At 39.6% G+C, this 14,747-nt stretch overlaps 1 protein-coding gene across 1 annotated transcript; it reads left to right on the top strand.

The window, feature by feature from the left end:
* The first annotated feature begins 13,535 nt into the window (after positions 1–13,535).
* LOC104110421 (uncharacterized) lies at positions 13,536–14,327 on the top strand. Its single transcript, XM_009619915.4, has 2 exons — positions 13,536–13,751; positions 13,942–14,327. The coding sequence occupies exons 1-2, from the start codon at positions 13,619–13,621 to the stop codon at positions 14,133–14,135; spliced, it is 327 nt and encodes a 108-aa protein (XP_009618210.1). The 5' UTR covers positions 13,536–13,618; the 3' UTR covers positions 14,136–14,327.
* The last annotated feature ends 420 nt before the right edge of the window (positions 14,328–14,747 follow it).

The following is a 14,747-nucleotide window of genomic DNA, read 5'->3' as shown; positions in this document are numbered from 1 at the left end:
TCCAAATGAATGGAAAAGTGAGGTTGGATATCCACATAAGTATATCATTGGAGATCCTCAGGAAGGAAGGAAAACTAGAAGATCACTAAAGCAGACATCGAACGTTGCTCCCATATCCCAGTTCGAACCAAAAAAGGTTGATGAGGCACTTGGGGATAAAATCTGAATAACTGCAATAAAGGAAGAGCTTGATCAATTTGAGAAAAATAAGGTATGGGAACTCATTCCTAAACTACCAAATGCATCCATTGTTAGAAAAAAATGGGTGTACAGAAATAAGTTGAATAAATCTTGACAAGTTGTGCGAAATAAAGCTAGACTGGCCGCACAAGGTTATTCACAACAAGAGAGAATTTATTAAGAGGAGACCTTCGCCCATGTTGCCATGTTAGAATCAATTCGCATTCTATTAGCCTATGCTGCTCACAAATATTTTAGACTATTTCAGATGGATGTGAAAAGTGATTTCTTAAATGGGTTTATCTCTGAGGAAGTATTTGTTAAGCAACCTCCAGGATTTATAAATAAACCCTTTCCAAATCATGTCTACAAATTGTCCAAAGCACTGTACGGTCTAAAGCAAGCTCCTAGAGCTTGGTATGAAAGGATGAGCTCATTTTTAGTCGAACATGGGTTTGATGAGGTAATATTGATACTACTCTTTTTATCAAACGATCATCTCTAGGTAATTTAATTATACAAATCTACGTAGATAATATTATTTTTGGCAGCACTAACCCTGTCTTGTGCAAGGACTTTTCAAACATCATGAAAGGGAAATTTGAAATAAGTCTGATGGGGGAACTAATTTTCTTCCTTGGGATTCAAATCAAGCAAGTACAGAAAGGGATCTTCATTAGTCAAACAAAATACACAAAAGAACTCATCAAAAAATTTGGCATGTCCAACGCAAAGTCCATAGGAACACCTATGAGTCTATCAACTACCTTGGATGAAGATAAAAATGGTAAGAGTGTTGATGAAACAATGTAACGAGGTATGATTAGCTCCCTATTCTATCTTATAGCTAGTCGACAATATATTATATTCAGCATTTGTAAATGTGCAAGATATCAGTCAACTCCTAAAGAATCCCACTTGACTGTTGTTAAACGTATTATCAGATATTTGATAGGTACAATCGACTATGGATTATGGTACGAAAGATTAGATAGTTTTGATCTCAAAGGTTTTTCAGATGCAAATTTTGCAGGAGATAAAATTGACAGGAAAAGCACAAGTGGAACGTGCCAATTACTTGAAAAATCTCTTATATCCTGGCACAGCAAAAAATAAAGCTATGTAGCCCTATCTACTACTGAAGTAGAATAATTGGCAGTAGGCAACTGTTGCACACAAGTACTATGGATTATGCATCAACTATTAGATTATGATTTAAGTCTTAACTGTGTTCCTATTATGTGTGATAATACTAGTGCTATCTGTCTATCAAAAAATTATGTGTATCATTCTAGGGCTAAGCATATTGAGATTAAGTATCATTTTATACGTGATCATGTTGTTAAAGGTGATACTGTGTTAGAATTTATAAATACTAAAAATCAATTAGCGGATATTTTTACAAAACTTTTGCTTGAAGAAAGATTTTGTTTCCTTCGTAACAAAATTGGTATTTGTACAATTTCCGTATAACTGTGTTTAATGTTTTCCATAATTGCCTTAGTCAAATTTTTGTCCATATATTTTCTCATAATTTTGACCCCAAAAATCTTTTTAAGTACTTGATTAGTTGGTACATGTATTAATTGTGAACTGACGGCGGGCTCGCAAAAGGCAACTTTTCAGTTGTCCTTCACACGTCTCTCCGAGAATCGAGACGCCCTCTCAAACCCTTCTTAACCCCTTCTCCCTCGATCAAATATCCCATTCTCTCAAAGAAACTCAATCCCTATATCTTTGTTTTCTTTTACTCATGGCCAAAACCAAACTTTCTCCTTCCGCCTCCATACCCAGAAGAAGCCATCGCTTCAAGAAGACCAAAGATGATCCTGTTGATGTAGAATCCTCAGAAAACACAGACCATCTACCGACCAAGGAAGATTCCAGTGACTCTCAAGAAGACATTTTCATCTCCCAAAAGAAGGCGGAAAAATGACCAATGGAGTTCATCCCTAAACAATCTTCTCAGAAAAAGGGAAAAACTGAAAGTGTAGAATTTGGCCCTGAAGATAAGATGAACTTATATGGCTCTGAAGAGAAGGATAGGTTTGTTTCCTTCAAAGGAAAGTCGATTGCTTTTGGTTGCACTGTAAGTTTAGAGTCTATGCAAAACTCTCAATGTGATATTATGTCTGTTTTCAAAACTCAGAAAGTTGTCTCTCTATTTGCTACTGTTGGTGATACTGTCTATAAAGAGCTTGTGCATATGTTTTATGCAAATCTGTTTGTGAATGATAAAGTTGATCTAGCATCCATGGTTTTAGGAACTCGTATCATTCTTGACTCTTATCAGTTTGAGAAAATCTTTGCAACAAAGTTTGTTGGGTAAAATGTTTTTGTGCAACACTCCTGGACAGATAATTTTGAAGTGTTGTTTGAGGAAGCCAAGAGTGTGTTGTCTGAAAACTCCCCTGATATAGGTCCAAAAAATTTGAAATTTAAACACCGTGTCCTAGACCACATTATTGCTACCACTTTGATATCCCGTACTGGTTCACTGAGTACTAGAGACTTAGAGATGTATTTGTTCTGTATTGTTTGGTAAGTGGTAAAGCTATCAACTGGTTTGCCTGGGTTCGTCAGTACATGCTTGAAAGCATCAGGGATGTTTCATCTTCTACGAACAGTTTGCCCTTTGGTTTACTAATCTCTCACATCTTGAAAGTTATGAAAGTGGATCTGTCTCTCTATGCTCCTAAAACTATCTCCAGCGCCTATGACAAAACTGCCTTTGCCATGATGGGATGCACCTTGATTGAGGGAACATGGCTTAAGAAAGATAAAGCACCGGAGTTCATTCTTCATCAAAGCATTGGGGGGATCAAATATGAAGCCAGCAAATCCTCTTCCTCAGATCAGTTACTGCTAATGCAGCAAAATATTGCAGGTATCAAGGAGTTACTAACCTCTATGCAGGAGCAGGTGGACAAGATCAGGGAAGTAACCAAGGAAACTGGAGCAGATATGGCTAAGCCAAGGATCACTCTCCAAGCCACAAGGAGGCAAGGGATCAGTGCCATGCAGGATATAACTGAGAAGCTGACCAAAGTCACCAAAGATATTGATGCTTCTTATGACAGTTTCTACACTAAAGTGATCAACACCCTGAAGTATTTCCTTAGCAGGAATTAAGTGTCTCGGATGCTTAGACAATCTTTTTATTTTGTTTTATGTGGTGGTAGTTAAAACTAATGCCGATGAGATGGTGGCCGTTTATAAGGCCGATGCAGAGGCTGCTCAAGTTCGAGCAAAAGACATCACCGAGCATGCTAAATAGAAATCTCGAAGGGAGGCCCTCGAGGAAATACATGCTCGGGGTTTTGACCTATCAGCTGAGATCGAGAATGCCAAAGAGCTTGAAGCTGAGGCTAAAAGGTTGGCTTATCCCGAGGATGATAATGACTTAGAGGGTTTAAGCGAGTCCGAAGGCGGGGAAGATCCTGAGGGTGAAGACGCTTCCCCCGATGAGGACCAGGTCACTTAGGCCTTTAGATGTTTTTATTTTTTGTTTTTTTTTTGCATTTTTGTTGTGGCCGTTCGGCCTTTGTAAATATTTTTATCGGGCTGTTTGGCCCTTGTAAAAAGAATTTTGTATAAATATATAAGGCTTTCTTTCCCTTTCACGGGTTTCAAATTTGTTCCTTTGCTTTATTATTTATATTCACAAAGATCGAAATGCCTTAGCACGAAATAATTAGGTTATGTTCGAAGATTCAAAAAAACCTTGCCTTTTCATTATTCTGTTTTAAGGCATTTTGGGGGTTCGGTGTTACCGGAAACTTCCTCCCAAAGTACGTAGTTGAGATTATAGTTCGCCGAGGGTAGCCTTTAGAATCAGTTATGAAAATTTTCTTTTCGAAGGCCTTATTTTTATTACGGGTCTCGGACGTCTCCGAGCCATGTTAATATAACCGTAGCCTTTTAGTTCAGGTGTCGCCCAGTGGGCTTGCTTTTCCGAGTTATCCGGGCTTGCCTAAGATAACAGTCCACGAGTGGGGATGGCCATGGCCTTTAAAATTTGGGGGTTGCGTAATAGGTCTTATGCTAATAGCTTAGACCGTTCGAGTTTGTTTTCAGACGGCAGTCCCCGAGTGAGAGAGTGATTGTTCGATCTCAGGTTAAAGCGGCCCTTGGGCTTGTTACCTTTAGGGGATCAGAAGCAGGGAATTCCTTAAGAAATGTAAATAAGAATTTTTTAAAAGACAAGATGATTGCAAGGAAGAAACTTCTCTTTATTCTTGTGTAAAACAGTCATACATGCGTACATGCTTTATTCTAGGGCTCGAGCAATCTATACGGGCACGGTTCATTTGACAATTTGTCCCTTACAATAAATCCTACCTATCGAGACCCTTCCATCACGAAGTAATTTCCTTGCTAAAATCAATATCTGAGGGTAATGCTCCCAGTATTCGAAGTTGATCATAGAGAGAAGCTTCAGATACTGTTAATGTGATCTTCGACACCGATTTATGACCGGTCTTTGATTCTAAGTTAGTACGATCCACTGTTGCCTCGTTAAAAACCTTGCCGAAAAACCCATTTGGGATAAAACCGGTTCAAGGGAAAAAGAGTGCACACGTGCTTTCAGATCTAAAACTTTGTACTACTCCTTGTCGGTCACCTGCAAGTGTTAGTCCAAAATATAAATAAAAGAAAATGAATGGGGTCGTACCTTAGCAGTAATATCATTTTAGGTGAGTTATATTTCAATTGCTCGGTAGTTGTTCACCGTTCATCATTCCGAGCTTGTAGGATCCCTTTCCGGTGATTTCGACGATATGATACGGTCCTTCCCAGTTCGTTCCCAACTTTCCCTCACTCGGGTTTCGGGTGTTCAGTGTGACCTTTCTTAGCACTAAGTCCCCAACGTTGAAGTATCGAAGGTTGGCTCTTCTGTTGTAATATCTCTCGATCCATTGCTTTTAGGCAGCCAACCGAACAAGGGTGACTTCACGCCTTTCATCCAACAATTCCAAGCTCGTATCCATTGCCTCGTCATTTGATTCCTTTGTTGCATATCAAAATCTGATACTTGGCTCTCCGACTTCGACCGGTATCAGAGCTTCGGTGCCGTAAACTAATGAGAACGGGGTGGCCCCGGTACTGGACTTTGATGTCGTATGGTATGCCCATAGGACTTTGGGTAGGATTTCCTTCCACTTTTCTTTGGCTTCGGTTAACCTCTTTTTGAGGTTTTGGAGTATGGTTTTATTGGTCGATTTGGCTTGTTTGTTCCCACTAGGGTAACAAGGTGTTGACAGGATCCATTTGATCTTATGATCCTCGAGAAACTTGGTCACTTTGCGGCCGATAAATCATTTTCCGTTGTCACATACGATTTCGGATGGCATTCCGAATCGACATATGATATGGTCCCAAATGAAGTCGATGACTTCCTTCTCCCTGACCTTCTCGTACGCATGTGCTTCAACCCACTTAGAAAAATAGTCAGTCACAAATAATATAAATTGAGCCTACTAGCCAAGAGCTTGGGGGCAGAAGTGATCGAAGCCAAGTGCGACTCCCTCCTTGTGGTAAACAAAGTCAATGGAACATTCGAGGTCAGAGAGGAACGAATGCAAAGATACTTGGACAAATTACAGGTGACATTGCATCGGTTTAAAGAATGGACTTTGCAATATATACCTCGGGATCAAAACAGCGAGGCCGATGCCCTCGCTAACTTGGGGTCATCGGTCGAAGAAGACGAGTTCAACTCGGGAGAAGTCATACAACTTATGAGATCAGTAGTAGAAGAAAGCCATGCCGAGATCAACTTGACGAGCCTAACTTGGGACTGGAGGAATAAGTACGTAGAATATCTCAGATTCGGTAAATTGCCCTCGGATCCAAAAGAGTCGAGGGCCCTGCGTACAAAGGCGGCCCGATTTATCCTGTCCGAAGACGGAACCTTGTTCAAAAGAACATTTGATGGCCCACTTGCAATATGTCTAGGGCCGGGCAATATTGAGTATTGTTTTAGGGAAATCCACGAAGGTACCTGTGGAAATCATTTGGGCGCCGAATCGCTGGTTCGAAAAATAATCAGATCCGGTTATTATTGGATAGACATGGAAAAAGACGCAAAGGAGTTAATTCGAAAATATGATGAATGCCAAAGACACGCTCTGATGACCCATCAACCCGGGGAGCTGCTCCGCTCGGTTTTATCACCATGGTCATTCATGAAGTGGGGAATGGACATTATTGGCCCTCTTCCATGGGCATCCGGTCAAGGCTTGCAATCATGGTCTCATATTCGTCCTCGTTGTTAGTCAGTTTCACAGTCTTAATAGATTGTCTAATTATATTACCTGTTGGTGGCTTTAATACATTGCCAAGTCCAGACCCTTTTGCGTTTGAGGCGCCGTCCGTGAAGAGGGTCCAGATTCCCGAGGAAGTTCCTGAGTTAATTAACAACTCTCTTTTGACCTCGGGTATTAGGGCTGGTGTAAAGTTGGCCAAAATTTGAGGCTTAATCGCGGTCCGAGGTCGATACTCAATATCATATCCACTTATTTCTATAGCCCATTTAGCCAGTCGGCCCGAGCGTTCGGGCTTATGCATAACATTCCTCAATGGGTAAGTAGTTACGACATATATGGGATGACATTGGAAGTACGGTTTTAGCTTCCTAGAGGCGCTTATCAAAGAGAACGCCAGTTTTTCCAGGTGAGGGTACCTAGTTTCGGCCTCACCTAAGGTTCTAGTAACATAGTAAATTGGAAATTACCTTTCTCTTCCCGAACTAGGACTCCACTTACCGCTATCTCCGAGACCGCCAAGTACAAGTACAGTTGTTCGTCTGCCTTGGTTGTGTGAAGCAGGGGTGGTCTCGATAAATACCTTTTGAGTTCCTCCAAAGTTTGCTGGCATTCCGGGGTCCATGAAAAGTCGTTCTTCTTTAACCGTGCGAAGAATCGATGGCTTTTGTTGGATGACCTCGAAATAAATCGCCCCAGGGTGGCTATTCGCCCGATTAAACTTTGCACGACCTTTACGTTGTCCACGATCGTGATATCTTCGATGGCTTTGATCTTATCAGGATTGATCTCGATTCCCCGATTGGATACCATAAATCCGAGAAACTTACCCGACCTTACTCCAAACACACATTTTTCTGGGTTCAGCTTCATGTTGTACTGCTTCAGTATACTGAATGTTTCCTGCAAATGTCTTAAATGGTCCTCTATTCGCAGGGACTTAACTAACATGTCGTCAATGTAAACCTCCATTGATTTTCCTATTTCTTTCTCGAACATTCGATTTACTAAGCGTTGGTATATGGCACCAGTAGTTTTTAATCCAAACGGCATTACGTTATAACAATACGTGCCATACTTAGTGATGAAGAAAGTTTTTTCGTGATCACCCGAGTCCATCCGTATTTGGTTGTACCCAGAATATGTGTCAAGAAAATTGAGGCTCGTGGCCGACCGTGGCATCGATCATATGGTCGAAGTTGGGAAAAGAAAAAGAGTCTTTGGGGCATGCTTTATTCAAATCTTTATAGTCTACACACATTTTAATTTATTCCCTTTTTAGGGACTACCACTACATTTGCTAACCAATCTTGGTATTTGACCTCTCGAATAGACCCTATTTTAAGAAGTTTAGATACCTCATCCTTGATGAAAGCGTGCTTGATCTCGGACTGGGGTCTCCTATTTTATTTAACCGGATGAAACTTCTGGTCCAGACTCAGCTTGTGAGTGGTTATCTTTGGTGGGATACCTGTCATATCGAGGTGGGACCAAGAAGCAGTCTTCGTTAGTTATAAGAAATTGAATGAGCTTTTCCCTGAGCTCGGAGCTTAGCCCCGTGCCCAGGTATACCTTTCGATCGGGCAAGTTGTCTCGCAATATGACTTGTTCCAGTTCCTCGACCGTAGATTTAGTGGCGTCAAAATCATCGGGGGCTATAAAAGATCTAGGAATCCCATAATCATCATCCTCGTCTTCCCCTTGTTTGTCCGAATCTGCCGAAGATGGTATCCGTGATTTCTATTTTGCCCCATTTTTGACCACCTAGTTTGGGCCCTTCGATGTTGAAACTGTAGATGCCGGTGTCACCTCTTCAACCGCGAACATTTCATTTACAGCCGGTTATTCCTCGTAGACTGTTTTAACTCTGTCAGGTGTTGGGAATTTCAATGCTTGGTGTAGCAACGAAGGCACTGCCCTCATGTTGTGGATTCATGGCCTTCCTAATAGAGCATTGTATCTCATGTCCCCTTCGATCACATAAAACTTGGTCTCATGGATGGTCCCGGTGGTGTTTACTGGTAATGTTGTTTTGCCTTTAGTGGTCTCACAAGCTATGTTGAATCCGTTTAGAACTCGAACTGCAGGCACGACTTGGTCTTGCAAACCGAGCTGATCCACGACCCTTGATCGAATGATGTTGCCGAGCTACCTGGATCAATTAACACTAGGGCTGCTTATCAGGCAGATTGGGCAGTTATTTACTCTTAACGGTTTGGCTTATCGGTTATCGGCTTTTAAATGTATTAATCCGCTAGCCACCCGATAAGATATCGGGCGGATTGGTATCGATTTAGCTCTTATCGGGCGGTTTATCGGCCTAATTCAATCTATATTGCGTGCATTAATTATTTGCTGACCGATGTGACTCAAAATAAAATTCATATGCTCAGCAGACTACATTCCAGTCTATAGAATACAATAGATGAGTCCATTATATCCCAAAGCAGACTACATTACAGATGAGTCCAAAATACATGTCTTTCCTCCGCCCACAACTGCAAAGGAAAAGTCAATGATTAATTTTGAAATGATAAAATTCCAGTCTATATTCAAAGTGAGCCTAGAATACATATTTCAAAATGATTAATTCATAACTGAGCAGACTACACAGAAATGTTTGGCCGGCAACTAACGCCAAACAGTGCTTGAATTTATGCAGCTTCAAAGTTCAAACAACAACTTAATCCATAAGCGAGTAGATCCCTGTAAAAAATATGCATACACCAAATTTCAGCATTATGCAACGAAATAAAGACTGTGATAAATACTACTGTCTTGATTCTTGTTTGATGTTTAGATGACTTTTCTCATACATATTCTTTCCGAATAGATCATTAAATGCTCAATATTATTTTCGCAACGTATTTCCTAGTAGATTAGTAATAGAGATAGAGTATTGGAACTCCTTCAAATAGTGACCCAATACGTTATATATGGAAATGGAAGAAGGATATTTAATATATATATATATATATATATATATATATATATATATATATATATATATATATATATATATATATATATATATATATTCCGTCCCCAAACCGATAAGCCGTTAATAAAAAAAATCAATCCGTTCCCCGTCCGTTAAACCGTTAACCCGATACCAATAAGCCACTAATCTTCGGTTTCGGTTCGGTTTTCGATTTCGGTTCGATTTTGAACACCCCTAATTAACACACGTTTAACCCGAATTTTACTTACGAGTACAGATATTACCAGTGCATCACTGTGGGGTTGCACGATCCCTTCCGTATCTTCATCGTTGAAAGATAAAGTTCCGTCCGATATGTAGTCCCGAGTTCGTTTCTCCCTAGTGATGGATACTTTGGTGTGTTTCAACATCGGCCCCTATGGGATATCAACTCCTCCGATGATTATGTTGATGATGTGTTGAGGTTCTTCTTGTTCTTTCTGTTTGTTAGAATCCCTATTCCTAAAATGATTCTTGGCTCGGTCGCTCAAGAACTCCCGAAGGTGCCCATTATTGAATAGACGAGCTACTTCCTCTCTCAGCTGTCGACAATCCTCTGTTCTGTGACCATGAGTGCCGTGATATTTGCACATCTGATTTGAATCCCTTTGGTTTGGATCAGACTATAGGGGTCGAGGCCATTTGGTATCTTTGATATGCCCGATAGCCGATACAATGGAGGCAACATCAATCGACATTAAAGTTGTATTCCGATAGCCTTGGTGCGTCTTTAGACCTATCGAGGCCATTTTTGATCATCAGTCCCTGGCTGCTTTGACCTCGGGACTGGAGGCCATTAAAGTTCCTCATTTTGTTTCCCATGGGGTTTCTCCCGGACTTGCTGCTTCTTTGGTCTCCGTTATATAATTGATACCTATCCCTATTTGGCCTCGGTTCACGATCGTCTCTCTTGACTCTGTCGAATGTTCTAACTAGATAAACAGACCCCGAAGGGGCCCCGAGTTGATCATCTTCGACTCTGATTTTTGATTGATATCGTTTATGCACCTCGGCCCATGTAACAACCAGATATTCTATTAAGTTCTGCTTCAACTGATGTGAAGCCATCGAGCTTCGAATATTAAGTCCCTGAGTAAAAGCTTGAATAACCCAATCATCAGCGATCGGTGGCAGGTCCGTCCATTGCATTTGAAATCGAGATACAAATTCTCTGAGCATTTCATTAACCTTTTGCCTTACTTTGAAGAGGTCCGATTTTCTGGTTTCGACCTTGATAGCCCCAACGTGTGCTTTCACAAAAGAGTCTGCAAACATTGCAAATGAGTCAATAGAATTAGGGGATAAGTTTTGATACCATCATGGCTCCCTTTGTCAAAGTTTCTCCGAATTTATTCAGTAAGACGGACTCGATCTCATCATCCTCCAAGTTGTTTCCTTTGATGGCGCATGTGTATGAAGTGACGTGCTCGTGTGGGTTAGTCGTTCCGTTGTACTTAGGAATCTCATGCATGCGGAATATTTTGGGATCGACTTCGAAGCAGCACTCGGAGCAAAGGGTTTTTGTACGAACTTCCTGGAATCCAGGCCCTTCAATATCAGAGGTGCTCCTGGGATTTGGTCTACTCTGGAATTGTAAGTTTTCACCTTTTTGTCGTTAGCCTCGATCTTCTTCTCCCCTGATTCTATCCGTTTTGTTAGCTCCTCAAGTATTTTTATAATTTTGGAGCTAGCCCCCGATTCATGTTCGTTTGACATTTCTACGACCGATTCATCCCTGCGAGTGACTTCCTGAGGAGGATCGGGCTCATCCCTGCTTGGTGCACGGCTTTGGTTCTGTAGCCGCCTGTTGAGCCTGCAACATTTTGAAGATCATTCGTAGGTTGATCCCATCTCCTTCAACATTTTGTGTGTTCCGAGTTGCCGATCGGGCTCCACCACGAACACTATTTTTGGGGTCGGTAGGCAAATTTGTATCTATAGCCATATGCGAATTAGCGTCAATCGGATCTGCAATCGGAATTCCAGCGGGATCAGCAAGCAGTATCTCGTTACGGGGCGCTGTGTTGTTATTTTCACCTTGGTGACCGGACTTGTTGTCAACATACAGAAGTACTGATTGAGAGTTTGATATTTTTATATTTTAGCCTTGAATCAAAGACACTTCAAAGAACAAGTGAAAAATAGTGTGTGTTATGGAAATTTGTATCAAATAACCACTATTATTCTTAGCCCCACGGTGGGCGCCAAACTGTTTACCCTCAAAATCGGATAACAATTGAATTAATAAGTGATTTTAAGAATACGTGGATTAATTTTATCTCTTTGACACAAAGAGATAGATTGAACTATAAGTAAAACAAACAATAATAAAGTAAATTCAAACCGTGTGACTTGAACAATTTTAGCCTTGAGAAATAGACCTCACTCGAACTAAATATGATCCAAATAATGTCAACTACAGAAGAACAGTAGCTTGCAGAAAGAAAATAATATTATAATACTTTTGGGATGCGTGTTACCATGCCCATTACAAAGAATCGGACCCCCTTTATATAGTAGGGGAGTCCTGCTTTAGGTACAATTTTATAAAAGTTAAGAAATCTCATGATTTGCTAATTAATCGGTCTCTTGTTGATACGTGCCGAGATTTTCGCCGTGATATCCGACCGGTTGCGGATACTTCGGCCTTCCGTTATTGGGTCCGATAATGTTTCCTCGAGCTTGTTCGGAATCGGGATCGATTCCGGAGTCATGAGCTGGAAGATCTTGGATACGTATGTTCTGACTTCAATCTTTGATTAGATGGAACCTAGGACCGATCTTCAATGCATCACGTTTCGGTTCCGATCCGTCATGCAACAGATGAGCCCGGTTTCGACCGTATACAGATAGTCCCCTCGTTTTTCGACGAGAAACGATATGAGCCCATGATCCTAATCTCGATACTTCGCTTCAGAAACGATAAAAATAGACGAAACATTTCTTCAGTCACATTTTAATGGCATTAAATGTTCGTTAGTCGCTGGTCGGCCGCTACAGACTTTGAACCATCGATTGAATACCATATATACTCCATCTTTCATCCATTCAAACTTTAGGTTTAAACCTCTTCTAATCTTGTTCTTTAAAAAATCTTTGCATTCTCTAATACTTGTACCAGATTTCTTGAGGTTTTTGCAAGAATCTTCGCTTGTCTTCATTCCAAAACATTAGCGTAACCTTTTAACTTCCTCTTCTTCATCTCTATTCAGAAAAAATGACGAAAACTTTTAAGACAAAGCTGTCTAGTAAAATTCAAACCAAATAGGTCCTTAATATATATTCATCGAAATTAACAATTTGTCAGACGTCAAGAATGAAAATTGAGATGCATCCAAGAGTGTAATTTAATCAATGGTCACTTGTTACTAAAATTGAGATTCATATCTTTAAGCCAATCTTTCTCCGGTCAAAGTAGAGGGGTGACGGAACAATTGCAAAAAATTCTGATATTTATATAAAATTATACTAAATTACCATGGTTACGATGTGTTTATTGAGTTGGTGTAAACATTGAACGTAGGTAAGTTTTTACCCGGAACAACTGTCCCTTTCATAGTAAATTTAACTACATGAGTAAAGACTAAAGATTAAACAATTAGAATAGACATCTATTTTTACGTGAAATAATGCTAAAAAGTTGCTTTTGTGACTCAGGTTTATAATATCATTTTAATCCAACATTCCTTTTATTTTATTGAAGTGCTTTATTCTAATTTTGAAGTTTCTTAGATTTTTTTTAATTTAACTGTAGTCATAAATTTATTTGTTTGGTGCATACATCCATGCTTAAGTTTTTATTTTTTGGCATTCATAAATTTTTTTTAAAAAGATTGTATTTCCAAAACGAAATTCAAATTTAAAAAAAAAATGAAACAAGTAACATTATTGATAAGAAAAAACAACTTTTATTTCACGTTGTAGCATCATTCGTGGACTCAGATAATCAAACATCTGGTCAAATGACATAATAAATAGTACTGGTTTATTTTTGTGGTTATTATCTTAAAACCTTTTATGGCTACCCTTGGACTCCGGTACGTAAGCCATGACCATGCATTTCATTTCCACTTTTACGTTGCATGCATCCTTATATTAGACCCTGCATTTTCCTCTTCCTTTTCAACTGCAATATTTTAATTTCTCCAATAAGTTAAGAGGAAAGCGAACGTTCTAGCAAGAATAATATATAATGGCACGTAAAATCATGATTCTTGCCCTCGTTTTCTTCGGCATGGTGTGCATGGCCTCAGCCATTGATGGGCCGGCAGCTTTGAAAGACGCCGCAAACGCTCCGATTGCAGTTGAGAATAACGATGTCATTGGTACGGTTTAATTGTGATCATCTCATCTAAATATTTTACGCGCATTTTTAATTACTTATGTTATGTTTAAACATGCCCTTCACGTGGGCTTGGATTTTTATTTATTGGTCAAACACATGAAAATGTTTTATGGGCTTAAGTTGTAGAATGAACACATTTTTAATTATTTACTTATATTATTATGTCTCAGGTATCGTTGATGAAACCACGGAAAATGGAATTGTAGCTGCTGCACCAGTTGGTGGACCAGTTCCTGCAAATGCTTTCCCTAACATAAGTTTGCCATCACCACCAAATAGTGGTGCCACAATTGGCACCCTTGAATTTTTCTCTATTGCCACCACTGTTGTCTCTGCTGCCATTGCTGGTTCATTCTTTTTTTGAATGACAAATTAAGAACCAGACATCTTATCTGGAGCTTGAATCATTGTGTTGCATCTTTTTTCTGGTTACACATTTTCCTGTCTTTAATCTTTATGTAATGTGTTACATATTATGTTGGACAATATGTCAAAGACAGCATCTTTGTTAACCATGAAAATTTAATAAAAGGAAAAAAAAAGCTGTTGAACCGAATTTCTTCTTCTTCTTGCTCGATGAATTATTACTTTTTCTTTATTCTTATCATGACAATAATATAGTAAAGGAAAAACAAGCAATTAAGAACACACAGTTCTCCCAAGATTATCCGTATTTATTTCACTAGCCAAATAGTGTAATCACATGTATATAGAACACGAATTACACTATAAGAGTCACAATCTATAATCATACATGTTACAGAAAACCGTTCCAAACGTTTCGAAGAAGACTCTGTCCTTCTCGGGAATCTTCACAGAGAGTTTTTGAGAGGAGTTTTCTTCCTTGTGTTTTTTTTAGAGAGAGAAGTATGATTGATTTCTTTCAACGGTGTTACACGCCGTACCTTTGTAGGTTATTCTCATTTAGTCGACATGAGTACGAGAAAAATTTACTTTTAAGGTTAATTACAAGCAC

This window comes from Nicotiana tomentosiformis, chromosome 12, assembly GCF_000390325.3.
Source record: "Nicotiana tomentosiformis chromosome 12, ASM39032v3, whole genome shotgun sequence".
NCBI classification, from domain to species: domain Eukaryota; kingdom Viridiplantae; phylum Streptophyta; class Magnoliopsida; order Solanales; family Solanaceae; genus Nicotiana; species Nicotiana tomentosiformis.
This window is presented reverse-complemented; position numbering and strand designations above follow the sequence as displayed.